Genomic DNA, 22,193 nt, shown 5'->3' on the forward strand with positions numbered 1-22,193 from the left:
CAGTGGTCAAGACTGGAAATTACACCTACTCTCCCTGCTCCATGCTATTTCATATTGAACTCACCTCTTTCATTACAATTTAAATTCCCATTCCCAAACTAAATTACATTTGACTTCGCAAAGCTGAATGATCTCTGGATCTATTTAATGACTTTCGACATTGAGGTCATTTGGTCATTTTGACATCTAAGTGAAACAAATCACGACTCTGCATTTTGAGGGGTTTTTTCTCTTTTTTTGGGGGGGGGGGACTTTGACGTGACAACAATCATGGAAGACCTTATACCTAAGTTGGATTAAGCCGACAAGTGGCAGAAGACACCAGAACTGATTAGAACTGATTAGGACCAATTAGGACTACCTGAAAATTATGCTTTGTTTATAAGAAAATTGTTTCTCCTTACTCCCTGCTCTTTTCGATCTCTCAGAAAAAATTATGCAAATAGGATTACTTTTCAATTAGGCTTAAATTATTTGGGCTTTATTAGGGAAACAAACCAAGCCTTATTAGAGGACTACGTTTGGGGCTCTTGTGGGAAAGATCTTTAATTTAAAACTTAAAGTTTCTAATTCTGTGAGTTCGGAGTAAATTACAATTACTATACAAGGAGATTTAAGGTAATAGACATCTCAACCTTAGTAGATATATTGCGGACTCAGAGAGGAAATTATGGGATAATCTGTATCTGTGTTTATATGATGTTTATTATCTGGATTGGACTGTGTTCCGTTTATATTTTTGGTAACAGAGGTACCACTTGGGTCTGAAATCTTGGGAGGAAGATATTTGGAGGTACAGGATTTAGATAGAGCAAGAGAGAGAGATTGTGCGCCCTCTAAGGGAGAGATTAATGCAATAAAATTGAAAATTTGGGGAAATAACGCAAAATGTCGGGGGGAAATGGAAAAAAGGTAGGAGGGACCCCTGGGGAAAGGAAAGCGTCTTGACAAGAGGAAAACAAAGATTTAGATATCTTGTGGTTAAAGATTAAGGAGGAATTTAAACAAAGTGAGGTACATATGGTAAATAAACTAGGAGAGGCACAGGAGAGGATAGACAAGAAAATAGAAGGGGCCGTAGGTGAACTCTCTAGTAAGATTCAAGATTTGACAGCTAGGTCAAAATCAATTGAAGAAGCAAATAAGAAAATTCAAAAGGAGATGAAAGAACAAAAGAAAGAGACAGAAAAACTAAAGGAGGAAATAAGAGATTGGAATAACAGACAAGACCAACTGTCGGATAATCTAGCCATGGTAGAAATGCGGCAGAAACAGCTCAACTTAAAATTTAGAGGAGTTGGAGAAGAAGTAAATGAGAATGTAAAAGAAAAAATGATTAGAGAGCTATCTAAATGGCTAGAATTGAAAGAGGAAGAGGTAGCCTACATGGTAGATAAAGCATTCAGAGAGGGAAAACACAACAAGCTAAATTGAAAAAACTGGTTGGTGACTGCCTAGTGGTCTTCAATTCAATTGAGATGAAAAATATGATCCTAAGAATGAGCTATAAAAATTTTTTAATAATTGAAGGAGGACCTATTGTCATATTTAAAGAAATTCCAATCAGGCTCTTGCGTAACGAGACGGATATAGACAAATAGTAAGTGTTCTGAAAAGGAATGCTATATCTTATAGATGGGAATTCCCAGAAAGACAAGAGATTTAGACTGATGAATACCCAAGAAGTGGAAAAATTTCTGAGAAGATATGAGAAGGAGCTAGGGAAAGTGGAAGAAAGATTTGAAGAAAGAGAGAGAATTACAGAGGAGAGGGAGGGAAAGAGAAGGAAAGAAGTAGAGGAGAAAGAGGAAGAAGAGGAAGAAGGCGCAGTGGGAGGAGAAGAAGAGGAGGAGGAAGAAATTATAAGGAACAGGAAAACTAGACTATAAGCCTGAAAACGTGAGTAGTACGAATTAAAAAAAACAAAAAAACACGATAATGACTTAAATTTCTAACTTGGAATGTGAACGGATTAAATGACAAATCTAAAAGGAATAAAATCTCGAAGGTGTTGATGAAAAAGAATTTTGATGTCATATGCTGTCAGGAAACACATGTGGCCAAAAAACACAATCATATTCTGATAAATAAAAGGTTGGGGGCTGAATTTATTAACTCAGATGCAAACAAAAAAAGAGGAGTAGTGATATACGCTAAAGAAAAATGGGACCCTAAATTAATATGCAAGGATGAGGAAGGGAGAATTTTGGGAATACAAATTAAACATCAGGGAGAAAAATTCAATGTGGTAACTGTTTACGCTCCAAATACGAATAAAGCAGAATTCTTCAAAAAACTGGAACAAATATTATTGGATTTAGAGACTCATAAATTGATTTTACTTGGTGACTTAAACGGAGTACCAATACCAGAACTAGATAGAAGTGCAACAAGGAAAAAATTGAGTCAAGGGAAATTACCAAGATCATTCAAAAACCTTGAAGAAAATTTAGACTTGACTGATATCTGGAGACACAAAAACCCATTGACAAAACAATTTACATATTTTTCAGAGCCACACCAGAGCTGGGGCAGAATAGACCAGATTTGGGTATCAAGAGAACTAGTAACAAGAGTTGAAAAATGTGAAATACAACCCAGAACACTTTCCGATCATAATTCAATATCCCTGGAAATTAAGTGTGGAATTCAGGGGGTGTATAGATGGAGAATGAATGAGTATCTATTTGAAAACGATGATGTGACTAAGAAGGCTAAAAACACCTTAAAAGACTTTTTTGATTTAAATCTGAATAAAGAGACAAGCATAGATATAGTTTGGGATGCCAGTAAGGCGGTGTTAAGAGGCTTTCTAATTCAACAAAACAGTTACAGGGAAAAAATGAGAGAACAAAATAAAGATGGAATCCTGACCCAATTAAGAGAATGTGAGAAAAAATTAATAACAAATCCCAGTGATGAACAGATTAATACTCAGTGTTAATTAACCAAGAAGTAGAATGGAGAATTAAATCAATGAGGCAAAAAATTTTCGAATCAGCAAACAAAACGGGGAAGTTCTTGGCCTGGCAACTACGAAAAAGGAAAAAGGAAAATGTGATTAATAAGATAAAAATAGAAGAACGGCTTGTGGAAGACCCAAATGAAATAAAGAAAAAATTCCTAAATTTTTTTGAAAAACTATACAAAAGAGAAGATTTAATAGAAATAGCAAAATATTTAGATAACAACAGATTAACATCCATAACGGAGGAAGAGAAAACCCAACTGAACAAGTCCATAACAATAGATGAAGTCCAGGAGGCAATAAAGAAAATGAAACTTGGGAAAGCACCGGGCCCATATGGATTATCGGCCAAATACTATAAAGTTTTGGAGGAGTACTTAGCCCCGGTGCTATGTGATGTAATGAATAACATCCTACAAGGAGTGAAGATACCGGACTCCTGGAAAAATGCACACATCACGTTGATACCTAAAGCGGACTCAGACAAATTGAATATAAAAAACTACAGACCGATATCGCTCCGTAACAATGATTACAAAATATTTGCTGAAATAATGTCAAACAGACTCAAGAAATATTTAAAAAATGTAATACATATGGATCAAGCTGGATTCCTTCCTAATAGACAATTAAAAGATAACGTCAGGCACATAATTAACATCATTGAATACCTGGAAAAGAAGAATGAAATCCCTGTGGTATTAATTTTTATCGACGCAGAAAAAGCATTTGATAATGTATCCTGGCAGTTTCTATTAAAGTGCATGGAGACAGCAGGGATAGAAGGTGCCTTCATGGAGGGAATTAAAGCAATCTACTCAAGTCAAAGAGCCAAACTGATTATTAACAATAATTTAACTGACTCATTTGAAATCTCTAAGGGCACGAGACAAGGCTGCCCCCTGTCACTGCTCTTATTTATAATGGTATTAGAAGTAATTGCAAATAAGTTAAGGAAAGCGCCAGAGATACGAGGAATCAGAATAGGGGTGAAAGAATATAAACTGAAAGCGTACGTTGATGATTTGGTAATATCGTTGGAGGACCCCAAAAAAAGTATTGATGAAGTTCTGGTACTTTTAGAGGAATTTGAGATAGTAGCGGGCTTAAAGTTAAATAAAACCCAAACTAAAATGATGGTTAATAATATGGGGAAAGATTTAAGGAGGCAGTTAGAACTTCAATCTGGAATCAAAGAAGCAAAAAAGGTAAAATACCTGGGAGTTTGGCTAAAAATGAAAAATATAAATTTAATGGCCGACAACTACATAAACACTTGGAAAGAAATTCAAAAGGAATTAGATATTTGGAACAGGATAAAACTCTCCTGGTCAGGTAGAATGGCAGCAATTAAGATGTGTATACTGCTGAAACTATTATTTTTATTCCAAAATGTCCCGGTGATTAGAGGAAGTACAATATTCAAAAACTGGCAAAAAATTCTCTCCAAATTTATATGGCAAGGCAAAAGACCGAGAATTAGATTTAAATTGTTAATGGATAGAAAAGACAGAGGAGGATTTGCGGTCCCAAATCTGAGATTGTATTATGAAGCCTCGTGCCTTTGTTGGCTCAGAGAGTGGATCGTCTTAAAAAACACAGACTTGCTGGACTTGGAAGGCTTCAATTTAAGATTCGGCTGGCATGCGTATCTCTGGCAGAATAAGGAAAAGGTGCATAAAGGCTTCTCAAACCATATTATTAGAGGAACACTGTTAGAGGTATGGGAAAAGAATAGAAAACTGTTGGGAAAAAATACCCCTGGTGGCTATCGCCTATTGATATCTTAACTATTAAAAAAATAAATATAGAAGGTGAGAGATGGACCTATGAAGACCTCCTGGAAAGAACAGAAAGAGGATGGAAAATTAGACCACATGAAGAGTTAAAAAATAAATTAACAGGTTGGCTACAGTATCATCAAATTAATGCCTTATGGAAGGAAGACAAAAAGACTGGGATGAATGAGAAAAAATCTAGGTTCCAGGTAGAGACAATAGAAAGTAAAACCAAACTTCTATCCAAAATGTATAACCAGCTATTAGAATGGGACACTAAGGACGAGGAGGTCAAGGAAGTTATGGTAAAATGGGCTACAATTTGGATACAATTTGGATTTTGATAAATGGACGAGGTTGTGGAGTAAAGGAATGAAATTCACAGCCTGCACCACCCTTAGAGAAAATATGGAAAAGATGATGTACCGTTGGTACATCACCCCTGTGAAATTGGATAAAATGTATAAGACCGGGGATAAAAGGTGTTGGAAGTGTAAAACTAAAGAAGGAAGTTTCTACCATATGTGGTGGAAGTGCAAAGAAATCAAAAAATTTTGGGAATCCATATACAATGAACTGAAAAAAATATTTAAATACACCTTTGTTAAAAAACCCGAAGCCTTCCTTCTGGGAATGATCGGAGACGAGATTAAGAAAGAAGACGACATAATGTTTCAATACGCAACTGTAGCTGCCAGGATCCTGTTAGCACAAAATTGGAAAACCCCAAATATCCTGACCATTAAAGATTGGCAAATTAAATTATTTGAATATATAGAATTGGCAAAAATGACGCAGTATATCAGACAGCAAAAAGGTACAAAGTTTACTGACGATTGGACTAAATTTATAACATACATGGAAACAAATCCTAGAGATTTAAAAATCACAGTAGGTTTAACATAATTCTTGCGATGTGTAGATGATACAAAACGGAAACTGCAGAATTGAATTATTATTTTACATAACCCAAAACCGAGATGGAGGGAAGTCAACCATTATTTGTTGTTAATTAATTAATGTCTGTCTTTTGGTTGGTTTATGTTTGTTGTTTTGGTCGATGTTTTCTTTTTTCTTTGGTGTGATTATTCGTTGTTGTTTTTTGGTTTGGTTACTGAAAATTAATAAAAAGAATTAAAAAACAACAACAAACTACTATCCCATTGCCTCTTTCTGTTCTTCTCATGCAGCACAGAATTCTGATTTAACACATTGACAGCTGTTTATATAACCTTGTCAGGGAATTCACAGATCAAAGGATAGCTATATGGCCTCAATGGGACCCAATTCCTCTTGTCCTCTGAAATTATAGCACACAAGTGGAAACTAGCAACTGGAACTCTACAATGCACTATCCTGTGTCTTGCTTTCAAAACTCACTGCTTTATCACAGTAATTTTATACTGCTTAATTGCAATAGCCTCTAAGCAATTTATAAAAGTTTTTGTGAGTTATAGCTCTATTCTCTGTATTAATGGGAATGGGCCAAGAGGGATCCCTTCCCCCAACCCTCATTCAGCTTGTTACTCCAGCAATCTCCAGGATGAGTCTGTGACTGGGGCAAAAGTAAAAGGAGTTCATCTACACACACCCCTCAGCACAGCAATTCCTCTATGAACTGCGACTGTGATAAACCAGTACTACTACTACTACTACTACTACTACTACTAATATACTGCCCTATAACTGCAGATCTCAGGGCAGTTCACAACAATAAATTTCAATTAAAAAACACAGATTACATAATAAAAATAAAAGCAAAGACACCCCAATAATTCCCCCTGTCTACAAACCATGCAGTTTGTCGGCATGGGGGGTGGGGTGGGGGTGGAGAAATGAAGTTCAGTGTCTTCTGAGAATATAAAAAGCAAGGCGTTGGCTATCAAGCAACTGATTCCTGTGAGTTTTCCTGTCAATTGTGTTGTCGCTAGAAAGCTATGTTTATTGGGCTCTGTGTGTGTGCCTGCAAGCTTCTGTCTTCTATGTGTCGTCGAGGTGGGTGGGTGAGGGCATGGAAGCAACACGGCTGACTTGCAGGTGTCAGTTGCCTAGCAAGAGGGATCCCTTCCCCCAACCCTCATTCAGCTTGTTACTCCAGCAATCTCCAGGATGAGTCTGTGACTGGGGCAAGAGTAAAAGGAGTTCATCTACACACATCCCTCAGCACTTCAAAGTTCACAATTACTCTGTGAACTGCGACTGTGATAAACCATTAGTAGTAGTACTAGTAATAGTTGTAGTAGTAGTAGTATACCACCCTATAACCTATAACTCAGGGCAGTTCACAACACAAAATTTCAATAAAATAACACAGAGTACATAATAAAAATGAAAACAAAAATGGCCCAATAATTCTCTTGTCTACAAACCACGCAGTTGGTCAGCATGGGGGGGGGGTGGAGAAATGAAATTCAGTGTCTTATGAGAAAATAAAAAGCAAGGCATTGGCCATAAAGCAACTGATTCCTGATGCTGTGGGAAGCTAGGGAGTGAAAAATAACATTCTGGTGCTTGTATAGCTGTGTGGCTAAGGGAGCTGGAGTGTAAGGTGCAACCTGCCATTTTGTGCCTTTGGCATGACAGTTGTGAGAGCTGCCTTAATTCCATATTTCTGCCTGGCAGGCCTTAAGTCCTCCCTCTGTTTGCTACCTCAGTGTGGTTCCCGGTGAAGGAATAACTTGTCCCATTGTGGTCCTTCCCTCACGTTGTCAAAAAGTTCCTTCCTGAGGCGCTGTTTGCTCAGACCCCGACATTTGTGGATCCTCTGTCTAACGTCTTCTCCCAAGGGGAGCCATAAAGCCACCCAAGGGTTCTGGTGAGCTAGCCAACCTTTCTTCCCTGTGAGTTTTCCTGTCAATTGTGTTGTCGCTACAAAGCTATGTTTATTGGGCTCTGTGTGTGTGCCTGCAAGCTTCTGTCTTCTATGTGTCATCGAGGTGGGTGAGGGCATGGAAGCAACATGGCTGACTTGCCGGTGTCTGTTGCCTAGCATATAGAGATTGCATTGTGTCAGTGCTGGGGTGTGTGTGTGTATCACAATATATTGCTGTGCTTTCTCTCCTTTAGAGTGCTGCCATTTACATTTGAACTTGCAGCTGGAAATGCATAGGATTCTGACAACACATTTGATGTCAATACTAAGCTAATGTTAGCATTCTGCCCAGTGTACCAGGGTCTCTGGATTTCATTGTTAGGATCCGTATACTACGTGATTTATGATCCTTGGGACACTTATTTCTAAATGGCTAACAAAATGAATGCCGGAAAGAGTTTCAGAAAACATTAATTGTGAGATGTTACAAAAACACACCACTGAGAACAACAAACACAATATTTAGCAATTTCTCACCATTTCAAAGCCACATAAGGTTGGTTTGCCAAACTGAAATAAAACACAATAAGACCAAATTGTATGAATCATCACTTTCTCTCCCACACTTTCCACAAGCAATTTCACAAGTGTATTACTTTATATATTCATTTACCACTTACACTCAATATTATTAACATGATCATCGGTTGTTTTCAGTGACATAAGAAGCCTGCCTCCACCAACAGCCTGGGGCAACCTAGCCAGGGCATGTACTTTTCCTGTGAGATAACAGGAAATAAGCAATAGCTACAAACCAACAGCTAAAACACCTAAGGAAATCAAGTACCATGCCCATCACTAAAAAGAATTCAACAATGGTGCCAGCAAAACTCTCTGGGGAGAGAGTTCCAAAGACAATGGGCTAGAACAGAAAAGGCCCTGTCACAACCCCCTTCACTTCTAAAGGTAGCACTCCTGAAGCAGGGCCACAGAGATCGAACTTAATATAAGAGGTATCTATTAATTGCAGCAAAGCTACTGTTGGTGCAAAGAAAAAATAGGTACACAAAGGAGAAGTCCTGGATACCAAGATCCAAGTTTGGGGCAAGTACTCTTTATTGAGAGACCCCAGCAGATATTTAAAATCATAAAATATGCAGCAAAAGTGAAGCATGGGAATATGATAATATTTTTTTATTATTTATACCCCGCCCATCTGGCTAGGTTGCTCCAGGCTGTTAAGACCTTTAAAATTTGCCCTTTCAAGTTCCTTCCAAAGTTTTCCACTTCCCCTAGCATAGAAAAAGACCACATGTTTGGTAAGGTTAAAATGGTTCACATACAAATTCTCTTCAAAGGTCTGGTTCATATGCTTTTCCACACATCAATCGGAAACATTGCACAGGCAGTAAAACTTGGTTTAGTTCCAAAGTGGTGAAAGTTTCTAAATTATTGATATAGGAACACAAGAATGGCTTGTGAATGCCATGCAGCTAAGCTTAGCCTCTTCATACACTTAGTTCATCAGGTGAACTGGCGAGAGAACAATTAGTACACAGATTAACAACGCAATCCTAGATGTGCCTACTCAGACGTAGTTCTGACCATGTTCAATGGGACTTACTTGCAGGAAAATGTGTATAGTAGGGATATAGTCTTAGGCTGAATGAGATTGTCTTCTGAGCAGACATGTATGGCATTGGAGATCTTCCAAACTTAGTTTTTTTGCAGTATGCTTACCAGTGGTTTTTAAAACATTAGATGATTGGGGGAAGGGGACACAGGGATATTTAGAAGTGCACATACGTACCTGCAGCAGCTTTCCAGTTTTAATGCGCAGATCATCACTGATAAATAATCCTAGTGAGGTGAGGAGTACAAGACGAGTATTTGTTACGGTGAGATCCACAAGTGCAAGTCCATAACAATCTTGAGGAGAGAAAAGGCATTGTGAGTAACCTGAGTTGCATCTCTCAGACTTCCATCATTACTTGTTATAGACATGGCAAATTACACCCATATTGAGACACCCAGATCTGTTGGGCAATCCATGCACCTGATATGCATTTGAAGAAGGTCTAGATCTATGTGGTTTTTAGAGAGGGTGGAGTGATGAAATCTGCTCTTTCGAACCGTGCTCCTTTGCTGCATTTTTTAAAAAAAAAGATATAGCAAAGGCAAGTTCAGGGGGCAGCAAGAACAGAGGCTGACTCTTCTGACCTTGCCCATCTGACTTTGTTGCCCCAGCCATATAAAAAACATATAAAAAACAATAAAACATTAAACATTTAAAAAACCACCTTCCCTATACTGGGCTGAACCACACCACATCACACCACAACCTTCACTTTGAGACCTACAATTACTGTATTGGTCTGAATATAGGCCACACTCCCCCCCCCCCCCCAAATCTGGCTCATATAAAAGCTGAGTGCAGTCTATAGTGACACTCTTTATTTATAAAGAGTGCTATGTTTTGAGAGATCTCATTTTAGGGGTGTAGTCTGTATTCGGACCAATGCCGTACATTCTATGAAAGTGCAACGTGTCCTAAGGCCTTGGGGTAAAACAGGCTACAAATAAAAAGGAAATGCATATGGGTCAATTAAACAACTGAAAATAAGAATTACCATTTTCCAAGATGGCACAAATGGTAGCAGACAAGTTAAACCATACCGTATCCCCATCCATAAATCCACTGTCAGTCAATCCTACAATTAGTCCTACAAATACAAAAGAAAACAATGCATTACCTGAAAAGTGAATCACAGTATAAAGCCAGGCTACCAGTATTTATGACACTGTTATAAAGCTTTATATTTCCCAGAAATTTCAGCAGTGTAGCTGGTTTGGTTCGCTTTTGATGAAGAGATGACTGGAGGTTTCTCTGTGATATTTGAGTTTATTTACAAATATATATGAGACTTCCGGGTTGGTGCCTCCGGTAATGGCGGAATTCCTCTGATCGGGAGGAATTTGCCCCGTGGGAATCTGGGTCTGGCTGCCACGGCGAAGGCGGAGACCCGTTAAAAATCACAGGCGGGAGAAGCCTGAGATTGTGGGATTCGGCGGGCACCTTTTGCGCCTCCCTTACTCGCAGGGAAACCCGGTTTCGGGGATCCGGAGCGATGTGGGGTGAGTGGCGCGGTGCTTCGAATCGTCTGCTTCTTCCACGGAATGAAGCCACTCAGCTGTTGCCGGAGAGCACTGACTTTTTCTTGTGGACAATTTGACTTCAAATTAATTACCCGTGAGTAGAGCTGGATCGGGAAAATTGGATTTCTAAAGTTTAACGTAATTTGGCATCGAAACGGGGAGGTTTAACACAGGAAGTCCGCCTCCCCCTTTTGTAAATAGACTAAGCAACGAGGCTGCAAGCTGAAGTCTTGGAAAGCCCTTTGTAAAAGAATAATTTCCACCGATAAAGAATATTAAACCCCCCTTGGAGGCAGGAGAAGAGGTGGGGAAGCTGTGAACCGAGTATGCCTGCAGGAGAGAGTGAGGAGAGTTAAAATACTGCGCTCCGATCCTGGAAATGGGCTGCTAGCAGACTGACGTCTTTTAGAATGCGTATTGACAATGCTTAGAACATTCTTTGACAGTTACTTAAATAAGAGAGATACATTGTTTCTACATTGTTTCTACTGTCTTTGGCCGCTTTTAAAAAGGAGTAAAAGTAACTGAAAAAGGAGTAAAAGTAACTGAAAACTGAAACTAACTTTGGATTGTTTGAACTTTGTTTAAAAGAAGACATTATCGACTAATACAAAAAGAAAGTGATTCCCTCTAGTGGAAGTCTTTGAAACTGGTTGTTTTGGGTCATAACATAATGTTTGCTGACTGGGAAAGGTTATGGACCACTGGTATGAAATTTACAGCATCTAATGCCTTAAGAGAGAATATTATGAAAATGATATACAGGTGGTACATGACACCAGTCAAGCTTGCAAAAATCTATCACTTACCTGACAATAAATGTTGGAAATGTCAAGAGGTTGAAGGTACATTCTTTCACCTTTGGTGGACATGCCCAAGGATAAAGACATTCTGGGAGATGATTTATAATGAGCTGAAAAAAGTCTTTAAATACACATTCTTGAAGAAACCAGAGGCCTTTCTCCTGGGTATGGTTAGCCAACAGGTGCACAAGAAGGATAGGACATTTTTCATGTATGCTACAGCAGCAGCAAGGATACTCATCGCACAGTATTGGAAGACCCAACAGCTACCCACACGGGAAGAATGGCAGATGAAAGTTATTGACTATATGGAATTGGCAGAAATGACCGGCAGAATCAGAGACCAGGGTGAAGAGACGGTGAAGGAAGACTGGAGGAAATTTAAGGACTATTTACAGAAACATTATAAGATAACGAACGTTTGATGACATCGGATTGAGGGTGAATGGGTATTTGGGAAAAAGTGATCAGAGAAAGATTTAATATTTTGTCAGACTTAAGGAAATGCAACTATCTACTAGACTTTAAGAGTATTAGAAAATCAAAATATGATAGAGGAAAAGAATTTGCGGACAGAATATTCGATTTGGAATACAGAGAAGGAAGGTCTGGGGAAGTCGGAGAAATAAGTTAATGTAAAGAATACAAAGAGACAAAAATTGTCTTTAATATGTTTATTTTCTTTGTTGTATTTTGTTGTTTTGTGTTTGTGTGTTGTAGTATCTATTTTTCTGTTTTTTCCTTTTCTTTTTCTTTTTGTTGCTGTTGTGAGGTTGTTTGTTTATTGTTGTTTTAAGCTCTCGTAAAACTCAATAAAACATTATTTTTTAAAAAAAAAGAAACTGGTTGTTTTGCAAGAGCTGGGCTAAGGGAATTTCCAGCTGTAAGATAAAAAATTGTGAGACTCTGGGACTGACCTTGAATCCTTTAAGTGTTATGGCAAATGGAAACAGATCAGTCAACTGCTGAAAAAACATTAAGGCTCAGGAGAGGCTTGACACCAGGCCTTTCCGCTTCTCCTGTTTTTGCCTCTCCATTAGTACAATCAAAACCAAGGGGAATGTTGACAGAAGAAGTCTTAGTGGATGTATTAAATAAGATAAATGACTCATTGGCACAGCTAAACAGAAAAACAGATGTGATAAATGCGAAAGTTGATGCTACAACTATTAAAATTGACTTAAATACAGAAAGTATAAACAGTCTGGGACAAAAGGTCAACACTAATACAGAAATTATTTAGAAATTGATACAGGAATCTACTCTGACACGGCAAACTGCGGAGGAAGTTTTTGTGGATGAATTCGAAGTAGTACAATTGGAGAGAAAGAGAGCCCCAGCCCTGCAGTGGCATTTTGATGAACAAAGGGTGACGCTTGCTAAGAGTGAACCTAAAGAAAAACAGATGAATTTGAGGATCGGAACCCTAATTGAATTGGAGGGAGAAAGCTTGATAGATTTTCCCATACAGCAATTTGCTGAATCTTTGGACTTGGACTTGGCTCAAAGAGACTGTTCAACCACCCTTCATGCTAAAGAAGAGAGAGATAGAACTTTGGGTTGGCATTACCAGAAGAACTTGGAAGTACAACAGTCAATAGTGGAAACTTCTAAAGATGCTTTGAAATATCTTTTGGATCCTCGGCCTAACTATGGAGATATTGCTGCCCTGCTGAGAAGGAATTTCAAGTGGAAGTTCCCCCAAGGACTATCTTTCAGTTTTAAAAGAAGGAAAATAAAAATAATATCAGTAGAGGACAAAGTAAAATCCTTCTTCAAATACGAAGAAGGTTGATGGACTATATGGAATGGGCGAAAAGGACTGGCAGAATCCGGGACCAGGGAGAAGAGTCGGTGGAAGAAGATTGGAAAAAGTTTAAAGACTATTTATAGAAATATTGTTAAACTATGAATGTTAGAAAAATGTTGGAATGAAGTAACATGGCTTTAGTAGAAATGTTATAAGGAATCAAGTGTAAATAGATTAATAGAGTATTAAAGGGGAAAATAAGGTTAGAATGTATTAAGATGATTACAGGACAGAAAACAGAGGAAGATGGAAAGGAATTGCTGTAATAATTAATGGAAGTGGAATACAAAAAGGGAGGCGTGAGGAGGTCGTGGAAATAAGTGAATGAAAGATAAGATATTGAAATTATTGGATGTGTTTGATGTTTTTTTAATTGTTTTTGTATTGTATTGTTCCTTTTTTCCTCTTCTTTTTTCTTTTTTTCTTTTTTCTTTTACTTCTTCTTTGTGGTTGTTGGAAAAGCAATAAACATTACTTTAAAAAAAATATTTACAAATATATGCTGAGCCTGGGTAGAAGCACAACTTATCACCCCAACAGCAGCAAAATCAGGAAATAAGCACCCCTGTATCCACAGATACAATTACAGACCTTAAAAGCTCAGCTCAAACCTACTTGCACACACTGAAAGAAAGCATGTCTGCCTGCTTTACTAGTACCACATATCTAAGTTAATAAGCACAAGCAGGTGGTTCAGTATGGGGTGGGGTGGGGGACAGTTGCAAACATATCCCTGGTGTATTCCTGTGGTTATTGTAGAATACGCTGCAGTGTAGTGGTTGTGTCCTGTCCTCTCCTTCCCACCTGAGATTCTCATCAAAATGCTCTAGCAGTCATGCCATCACACACATATTTGACTAAAAACAAACAAACCAGTGACCAAATAATTCAAATTAATTGTTTCTTTTTGGGGGGAGGGGATACCATTTCAAAAAATGCATACCTACCATTTATTCCATCTATTTTGAATGCTCAGTATGCAAGTGTCATTGCTTGCCCAGCTAAAATAGTGCCAGCGATGCACAAGGTTTGAAAAACTTCAAATGATCTTTTTGTAAACAACAACAACAAAGTCTTTTCCATTGCTGTGAGAGGGAATTGTCCATGAAGGCTGCACCAGGCCCTCTGAGAATAACAGAATGTCCTCAGTCCTGTTGCTCCAAGGGGAACTTGCTCCTCTACTCCTTTCAAAGCACATGGCAGCAAGAAGGCCTTTCCCTGCTGCCTAGGGTTGCCATATTTCTAGAAGTAAAAGTTGCTGAGCTTTTTGGGAGAAACTCAAAGTTATTGAGCACACATTATTTTAGAAAATAAAGAAACTCAAAGTTGTTGAGCTCAAAATTCTGGACATTTAGCCGATTTTCCGAAATCCTCCCCTGGACACTATTTTCACCAGTTAAATTACGGACATATGGCAACCCTACTAGAGAATGGAACATTTTAGAAGGGAAAAAAAGTAAATAGGAACAGAGGCAGTGCTGAACCCTCAGACTATCTCATAAAGGAATTTGCTGGAATGTGAATTCTAAAATGGACTCATGATTTGATCCAGGTGGTGATCTATTCAGATTGAATCAGGCAAGTCCTCTTTAGAAGCAGGGTTTCCACCATCACCCCTACTGACCTGAAATAATAGACCTAGATTCGCACACAATGTTCCCCAAGGGGACACATATGCACCCGGAGCCAGCATTTCACAGGTTAAGAGCTAGTTGCAGAACACTCATGTGTAGTAGAAGTGTAACAAATGCATTCACAAGCAAAACCAACTGCATTTGATGAGACTTACTCCCAAGCAAGTATAGGATTAAGCCCTAGCCAACACAGTGGGACTTCTGAGCAAACAAGTACACTTATTTTATTTAAACTTTTACATCCCACTGTACCCAGTTGGAAAACGAAGCTGGTGGATCAGCTAATTATGTAAAAATGCAAGACGCTTACCTATTTTTCTTGTTGTATAAATCAGACCAATTATTGCTACATCACTTGCACAAGGAGTTTTTGCTATTTGGATATCGGCTACTTTAGACAATGTATCATTAACTTCCACGTTTTCACCAAGGGTCCAAAACCACTGAAGAAGAGGATCTGCAAAAGAGCACTAATGTTTAAGAAAGCAAAAATTCTTTCTGCTTTTTACTTAAAAAGAAAATACAGTTGAGTGAAGGAAATATGTGACTATCTCTGAAATTTGTGGGAACATCCTTGGAGGTGAGTAAGGGATGTTATCAGTCTGGTCCAGGGGTGGGGTGGGGGATGGGAATGGGACTGCCATCACTGTGGTGGAAGGTAGGGGGAAATGCAGAAGTGAGTGAAGGCATACAGAAGAGACGAGGTTGTCTAAGTCTGCTGGAAATTGAAGACTACTAGGAGACCACTTCAAGTAACGAAAACCTTCCTTAGACCTGTTCTTAGTAAAACACACACACACACACACACACACACACACACGGGATACTCTCTTTCTTCATGATGGTGGCCATTGGAAATCCTGACAGTATGATATTACTGTTTTGGGGGGATGGGCAGGTGTGGAGGGCTCCCTGGTCTTGAATGGGGTAACTGTGCCCTTGAAGGACCAGGGGCACAGCCTGGGAGTCATTTTGGACTCACAGATGTCCATGGAGGTGCAGGTTAATTCTGTGTCCAGGGCAGCTTTCTACCAGCTCCATCTGGTACCTAGGTTATCTCCCGCTTGGACTACTGCAATGCGCTCTACATGAAGCTACCTTTGAAGGTGACCCAGAAACTACAACTAATCCAGAATGTTGCAGCTAGACTGGCAACTTGGAGTGGCCGCTGAGACCATATAACGCCGGTCCTGAAAGACCTACATTGGCTCCCAGTATGTTTCCAAGCACAATTCAAAGTGTTGGTGCTGACCTTTAAAGCCCTAAACGGCCTCGGCCCAGTATACCTGAAGGAGTGTCTCCACCCCCATCATTCAGTCCAGACACTGAGGTCCAGCTCTGAGGGCCTTCTGGTGGTTCCCTCACTGCGAGAAGCAAAGTTACATGGAACCAGGCAGAGGGCCTTCTCAGTAGTGGCGCCCGCCCTGCAGAACGCCCTCCCATCAGATATCAAAGAGATAAACAACTACCTGACATTTAGAAAACATCTGAAGGCAGCCCTGTTCAGGGAAGTTTTTAATGTGTGACACATTATGTTTTATTGTATTTTTAATAGTCTGTTGGGAGCCACCCAGAGTGGCTGGGGAAATCCAGACAGATAGGTACCCCTGCCCGTACGGGCCAGTCTTGACACACTCTAGGGTTGTGCGCCCATTTCACTCAAAGAGGCCGAGGGCTAGCGCTGTCCGAAGACACTTCCGGGTCACGTGGCCAGCGTGACATCACTGCTCTGGCGAGCCAGAGCTGCACACAGAAACGCCGTTTACCTTCCCGCTAGTAAGCGGTCCTATTTATCTACTTGCACCCGGGAGTGCTTTCGAACTGCTAGGTTGGCAGGCGCTGGGACCGAACAACGGGAGCGCACCCCGCCGCGGGGATTCGAACCGCCGACCTCTTGATCGGCAAGCCCTAGGTGCTGAGGCTTTAACCCACAGCGCCACCCGTGTCCCTCAGACAGATAGGTGGGGTATAAATAATAAATACAACATATGAATACAAAAGAATTGAATGATAAAACTGCAATACATCATCATCATCATCACAATAATAATAATAATTTATTATTTATACCCCAGACAGATAGGTGGGGTATAAATAATAAATTATTATTATTATTGTGATGATGATGATGATGATGTATTGCAGTTTTATCATTCAATTCTTTTGTATTCATATGTATCAATGTTGTTTTCTGCTTTGGAGACTTTGGGCCAAAAAAGCGTAATATAAATATAACTTTCCATATCATATGAATAAATTCAGAAAACTTTATACTTAGTGTCCATGCTAATTTCCACGAGACCACAATTACTTACAAAACCGCAAACACTCCCTATGAGCTATGACGTACCTCGTACGATATCCAACAAGGTTCCTGTAGTAGTGAACATATTTAAACCATGATGCATATTAAATTTTACAAACCATTCCTCAATTGGATTAACATCTGTTTCAGCGGCATGTACAAGAAAGACAGAGACAGATTAGTCCTATAAGTACACAAGTATTATGGGTGATATCCAACGTCAAGCAAACAGGCCTTTGCTCACACAACATGGTTTCCTTTTCTCCTCCCTCTTGCAATCCCCACCACCAAACCCTCTGGAGCAAATTTCAGGGGTCCACAGGGGGCAAAGACTTGTTGCACAAGTGGAAACCCATTCCACTTGCAGATACAGTGGTGCCCCGCAAGACGAATGCCTCGCAAGACGGAAAACCCGCTAGACGAAAGGGTTTTCTGTTTTGCAGGTGCTTCGCAAAACGAATTTGCTATGGGCTTGCTTCGCAAGACGAAAATGTCTTGCGATTCCTGGGGTTTTTTCCCCCCTCCCCCCCTTTTTCCCAAGCCCCAAAGCCGCTTAACAGCTGTTCACTAAACCGCTTGACAGCTGATCTAAGCCACTTATCAGCTGATCTAAGCCGCTAATAGCCTTTTAGCAGCTAATCTGCTAATCCCTTAAACCTTTAATAGCCGCTAATAGCCTTTTAGCAGCTAATCCGCTAATCCCTTAAGCCCTTAATAGCCGCTAATAGCCGCTAAACCGCCAATAGCGCTAATCCGCTAATGGGCTTGCTTCGCAAGACAAAAAAAACCGCAAGACGAAGAGACTCGCGGAACGGATTCTTTTCGTCTTGCGAGGCGCCACTGTAGACACAAGTGGATATTGCTGTATGCTTACGTCAATATTACTCGGCTACGAGCGATCGCCAAAGTTGATGATGCCTACATGCTCTTCTCAAATGTTGCCTACGATGGTGCACTGCTCTTCAACTGAATTCTTAGTAATGAACATTCCTGCATATTTTTTCTGGCCAATTTATTTTTCTCTTTTTTTCTATTCAGACTTATAACACACCCTTCACCAAATAGAGTGAGTTACAAAAATAAGTGCAATATACATTATCCCGAAACTGGCTTTCTCTCCACTGAAGTTGGTATACTACTTATGCACCATTTGAGATTGTGCCAAATGCTCACTACCAAGTTGTCAAATTTCTCCCCTGCTAGCAGGATTTTGTGCAAAATTTTTCTTTTGAAATGAAATGTACTCACCACCTTACGTGAGTAGAAAAACAGCAGCAACAACACAAGGAAGCATCAATAGCCAGTGAGGATAAATAAGTGGAAATTATAAATCTCTCACCTGTATTATATGTTAACTCTTCTCGGTTGATTTCAATACTCCACGAATCCACACCTTCTCCCTTTTGTTTAAAGAAAGGATGGTAACCCAAGATTTTTAGTCTTAAATACTTGAAGAGTCACATACATTTAGGTAAACTACTGTGCGGGCTGATTTTCCAATTACAGTGGTGCCTCGCAAGACGAAATTAATTCGTTCTGCGAGTCTCTTTGTCTAGCGGTTTTTTCATCTTGCGAAGCAACCCTATTAGCGGCTTAGCGGATTAGCGCTATTAGCGGCTATTAAAGGCTTATCGGATTAGCAGATTAGCTGCTAAAAGGCTATTAGCGGTTTAGCAGCTTAGAAAAAGTGGGTGGGGAGCGAAAAAAAGTCTCAAGACTCGCAAGACATTTTTGACTTGCGAAGCAAGCGCATAGGGAAATTCGTCCTGCGAAGTGCATCGAAAAACGGAAAACCCTTTCGTCTAGCGGGTTTTCCGTCTTGCGAGGCATTCGTCTTGCGGGGCACCACTGTATGAATTTTCGTAGCTGATAGTCTCATAGTTTACGGGCGGTGGCAGAGGGACGAGCAGCGAGAAATAGCTCATCTCTCTGCCACTGCCCGCCTCACTTGAGTATAAGGCGAGGGAGGCTTTTTCAGCATAAAAAATATGCTGAAAAAGTCAGCTTATATTCGAGAATATACGGTATGTTTTGAAGAAAAAAAATGAACAAATTCCTATGCCCCACAAATAACCCAGAGATGCATTTTAAATAAAAGCACACATTCTACTCATGTAAAAACAGCAGGCAGGCCCAACAAATAACCCAGAGATGCATTTTAAATAAAAAGGCACATTCTACTCATGTAAAAAGATGCTGATTCCTCGACCATCTGCGGGCCGGATTTAGAACGTAATTGGGCCAGATCTGGCCCCTGGCCTTAGTTTGCCTACCCATGTTCTAAGGAAATGCTTGGACTAACTGATATTATAGTTTGAAGTCTTGTTTGTTTCTGTTATATTTTGCTCCCAAAAGACCCATTTATCCTAAATAAAATCCAATATGGCAGACATGTCTATACAAAACATTGAGATCCAAACATGAAATTTTGCAGGTAGCCCTTATAAATAACGTTTAAAACCTTAGAAATAACATTTAAAACCATGAGTGCAGATGCACCTCAGGAACCTGCCTTAAACCAAGTCAGATTGCTTGTCCACCCAGCCCAGGCCGGCCCAACTTTTATACCAAGTGGGCCGCAAGAGATGCAGTTAGCGCTTTCCCAGCTTCGGGAAGGAGGCAATAGGGTTCTAGGACCTTGCCAGAGCCTTGGCGCCTCCTTTCCCAAACCAAGCACCTCACTTAGCTGGCTTTGGGAAGGCAATGCAAGGGCTGAGGGGGTGTCAAATGTTGCTAAGGGCCAACAAAAAAGGTCTTGAGGACTGCATGCAGTCCTTGGGCTACACATTGGACCACTGTAAGTTTCCAGCCGAATGTTATGGCATTGTTTAATAAGTATCCGGTGACAGTGGCTGTTCTGAGTTCAGGCAGAGGTTACCAGAACCCTGATCCTGCTACCTGATCCCTTTTAACCGGAAATAGCCAGGGAGTGAACCTGGGACCTTTTGCATGTAAATGATGGGCTATGAGCCCTTCCGCAATGCTTTACCAGAGTCATTTTGAAGTAGAAGACTTTGGAGTAGGTACTGTTGAAGATCTGGATGCTGGGAGCAAGACCAGCTGAAGTAAAAAGAACTAGATTCTTCCGTCTATTCTCCAAGGTGTCGGGCTTATTGATATTATACAGATGACAGCGGACAATCTTTAACAAGGGGGGGGGGGAAACCAGGATTAACATACGAAGCACATATCCACAACATCTGGAATTATTAAAACTTTAAATGGCAACCTAACAAACCGGACTGTTGATTTCAAAAGCGGAAGCTGCAATAAATAAGGCTTTAAGGAGCCAGAAAGGAAAGGAAGGTAGAAATCCTCATTTTGTGGGAAAACTTGCCCTCCCCCTCTCTCAGGTGATTTTGACTGCTTTGGCTGGCATGGGCAATTGCCACAGAGAATTAGGCAGTTTAGGGTTAAAGTAGAGAGAATGATCATTATCTAACAAATTAATATATCTGAATATCAGAGGGCAGTTTACAATATAAAAGCACAAAATATGTAACATAATAGCAAAAAATCCCACAATAGATCCCCCCCGACACATTAAAAAGGCAATAGATGGTTTAATTAGCCAAAACGCCTAAAATGTTTAAGTTTGACCTTCTGTTGCACCCCAAGGCCCCTTCCTACCATCCTTCCTCTTCCTTTCCCTGACAATATCCTGAGGCAATGTTGGCAAGGCTTTCTTCCCCAGGCCAGGCCTTCTCCCACCTGCCCTGCCCTACCCTCCAGCCCTGGGACTCCTCATAAGGGAGCTGTGCCTGGAGGAAGACCTGTGAGGGGAGAGACTTCACCAGGCCAGGTCTAAAATGTTTATCTTCTGTTGCACCCCAAGGCCCCTTCCTGCTATTCTTCCTCTTCCTTTCCCTGACAATATCCTGAGGCAATGTTGGCAAGGCTTTCTTGACCAGGCAAGGCCTCCTTCCACCTGCCCTGCCCTACACTCCAGCCCTGGGACTCCTCATAAGGGAGCTGTGCCTGAAGGAAGACCTGTGAGGGGAGAGACTTCACCAGGCCAGGCCTTCTGGCTTTTTAAGTTTTACAATGGTACCTCGGGTTAAATACTTAATTTGTTCCGGAGGTCTGTTCTTAACCTGAATCTGTTCTTAACCTGAAGAACCACTTTACCTAATGGGGCCTCCTGCTGCCGCTGCACCGTGGGAGCACAATTTCTGTTCTCATCCTGAGGTAAAGTTCTTAACCTGAGGTACTATTTCTGGGTTAGCAGAGTCTGTAACTAATGTGTCTAAATTTGTGTTTTTCCATGCCCCTCCATAGCAGCCAGGATGTGTTATGCCACACTCCCCATGGCAGCCATTTTGTGACTGGCATTCACAGCACTTCCTTCAAATTCAAAATGTGCCCACTGCCCCCCCCCCAAAGGTTGGCAACCCCTGATGTAGCTCCATGAAGTTCATGCTCTCCATATGGCAGGAGGGAAGAAAGGGAGAATCCTGATTCCAGACTCATTAGCCCTACAGCATGTAAAAGAAATAACCTGCCTATATTCATAGCTGCAGCAAGTTCAGAAGCTAGAACACCCTTTTATTGTTTATTTAAACAAACTGCAATACCATGTTTTGTTTTGATGCCAATAAATAAATAAAAGTTCTTTAAATCGCATATGGTGTTGTTAGATCCAAGGGGAGTCTCAATAACCAATAATATTTCACTCCATTAGCTAAGCTTCTGAGTCTAACCGCTTCCGATTATTTTAGTGATGAGACATAAGAATCCATTTAAACATACCACATTTTTCTGTGTACAAGACAAGCTTTTCTGACCCAAAAATGAGGTTCAAAATTTAGGCTGGTCTTATACACAGGTAATGCTGAGAAGGGACGGGCGAAAGGTTTTTTGGCGCAAGCCCAAGATTGTAAGTGGCGATTGGCCGCTTGATTGTTGGGGGGGGGGGGTGCCGAAAATT

The 22,193-nt window shown here is 40.3% G+C and overlaps 1 protein-coding gene across 3 annotated transcripts in view; it reads right to left on the minus strand.

Moving 5' to 3' along the window:
- LOC310674741 (cation channel sperm-associated auxiliary subunit beta-like) overlaps positions 1-22,193 on the minus strand; it is a 68,857-nt gene that overhangs the window by 42,022 nt on the left and 4,642 nt on the right. For 2 of the 3 annotated variants that reach the window (XM_083434354.1, XM_083434355.1), the window contains exons 4-10: positions 20,256-20,408; positions 18,606-18,666; positions 17,312-17,407; positions 15,272-15,418; positions 10,189-10,281; positions 9,369-9,487; positions 8,096-8,128 (exon numbers count right to left, since the gene is read on the minus strand). In XM_083434354.1, coding sequence (XP_083290480.1) covers positions 8,096-8,128; positions 9,369-9,487; positions 10,189-10,281; positions 15,272-15,418; positions 17,312-17,407; positions 18,606-18,666; positions 20,256-20,408 — 702 coding nt within the window. The remainder of the gene's footprint in view (positions 1-8,095; positions 8,129-9,368; positions 9,488-10,188; positions 10,282-15,271; positions 15,419-17,311; positions 17,408-18,605; positions 18,667-20,255; positions 20,409-22,193) is intronic. The other variant, XM_083434356.1, reaches the window with a different exon arrangement.

Source organism: Podarcis tiliguerta (assembly GCF_965153285.1).
Source record: "Podarcis tiliguerta genome assembly, chromosome: 1".
In the NCBI taxonomy this organism is placed as follows: domain Eukaryota; kingdom Metazoa; phylum Chordata; class Lepidosauria; order Squamata; family Lacertidae; genus Podarcis; species Podarcis tiliguerta.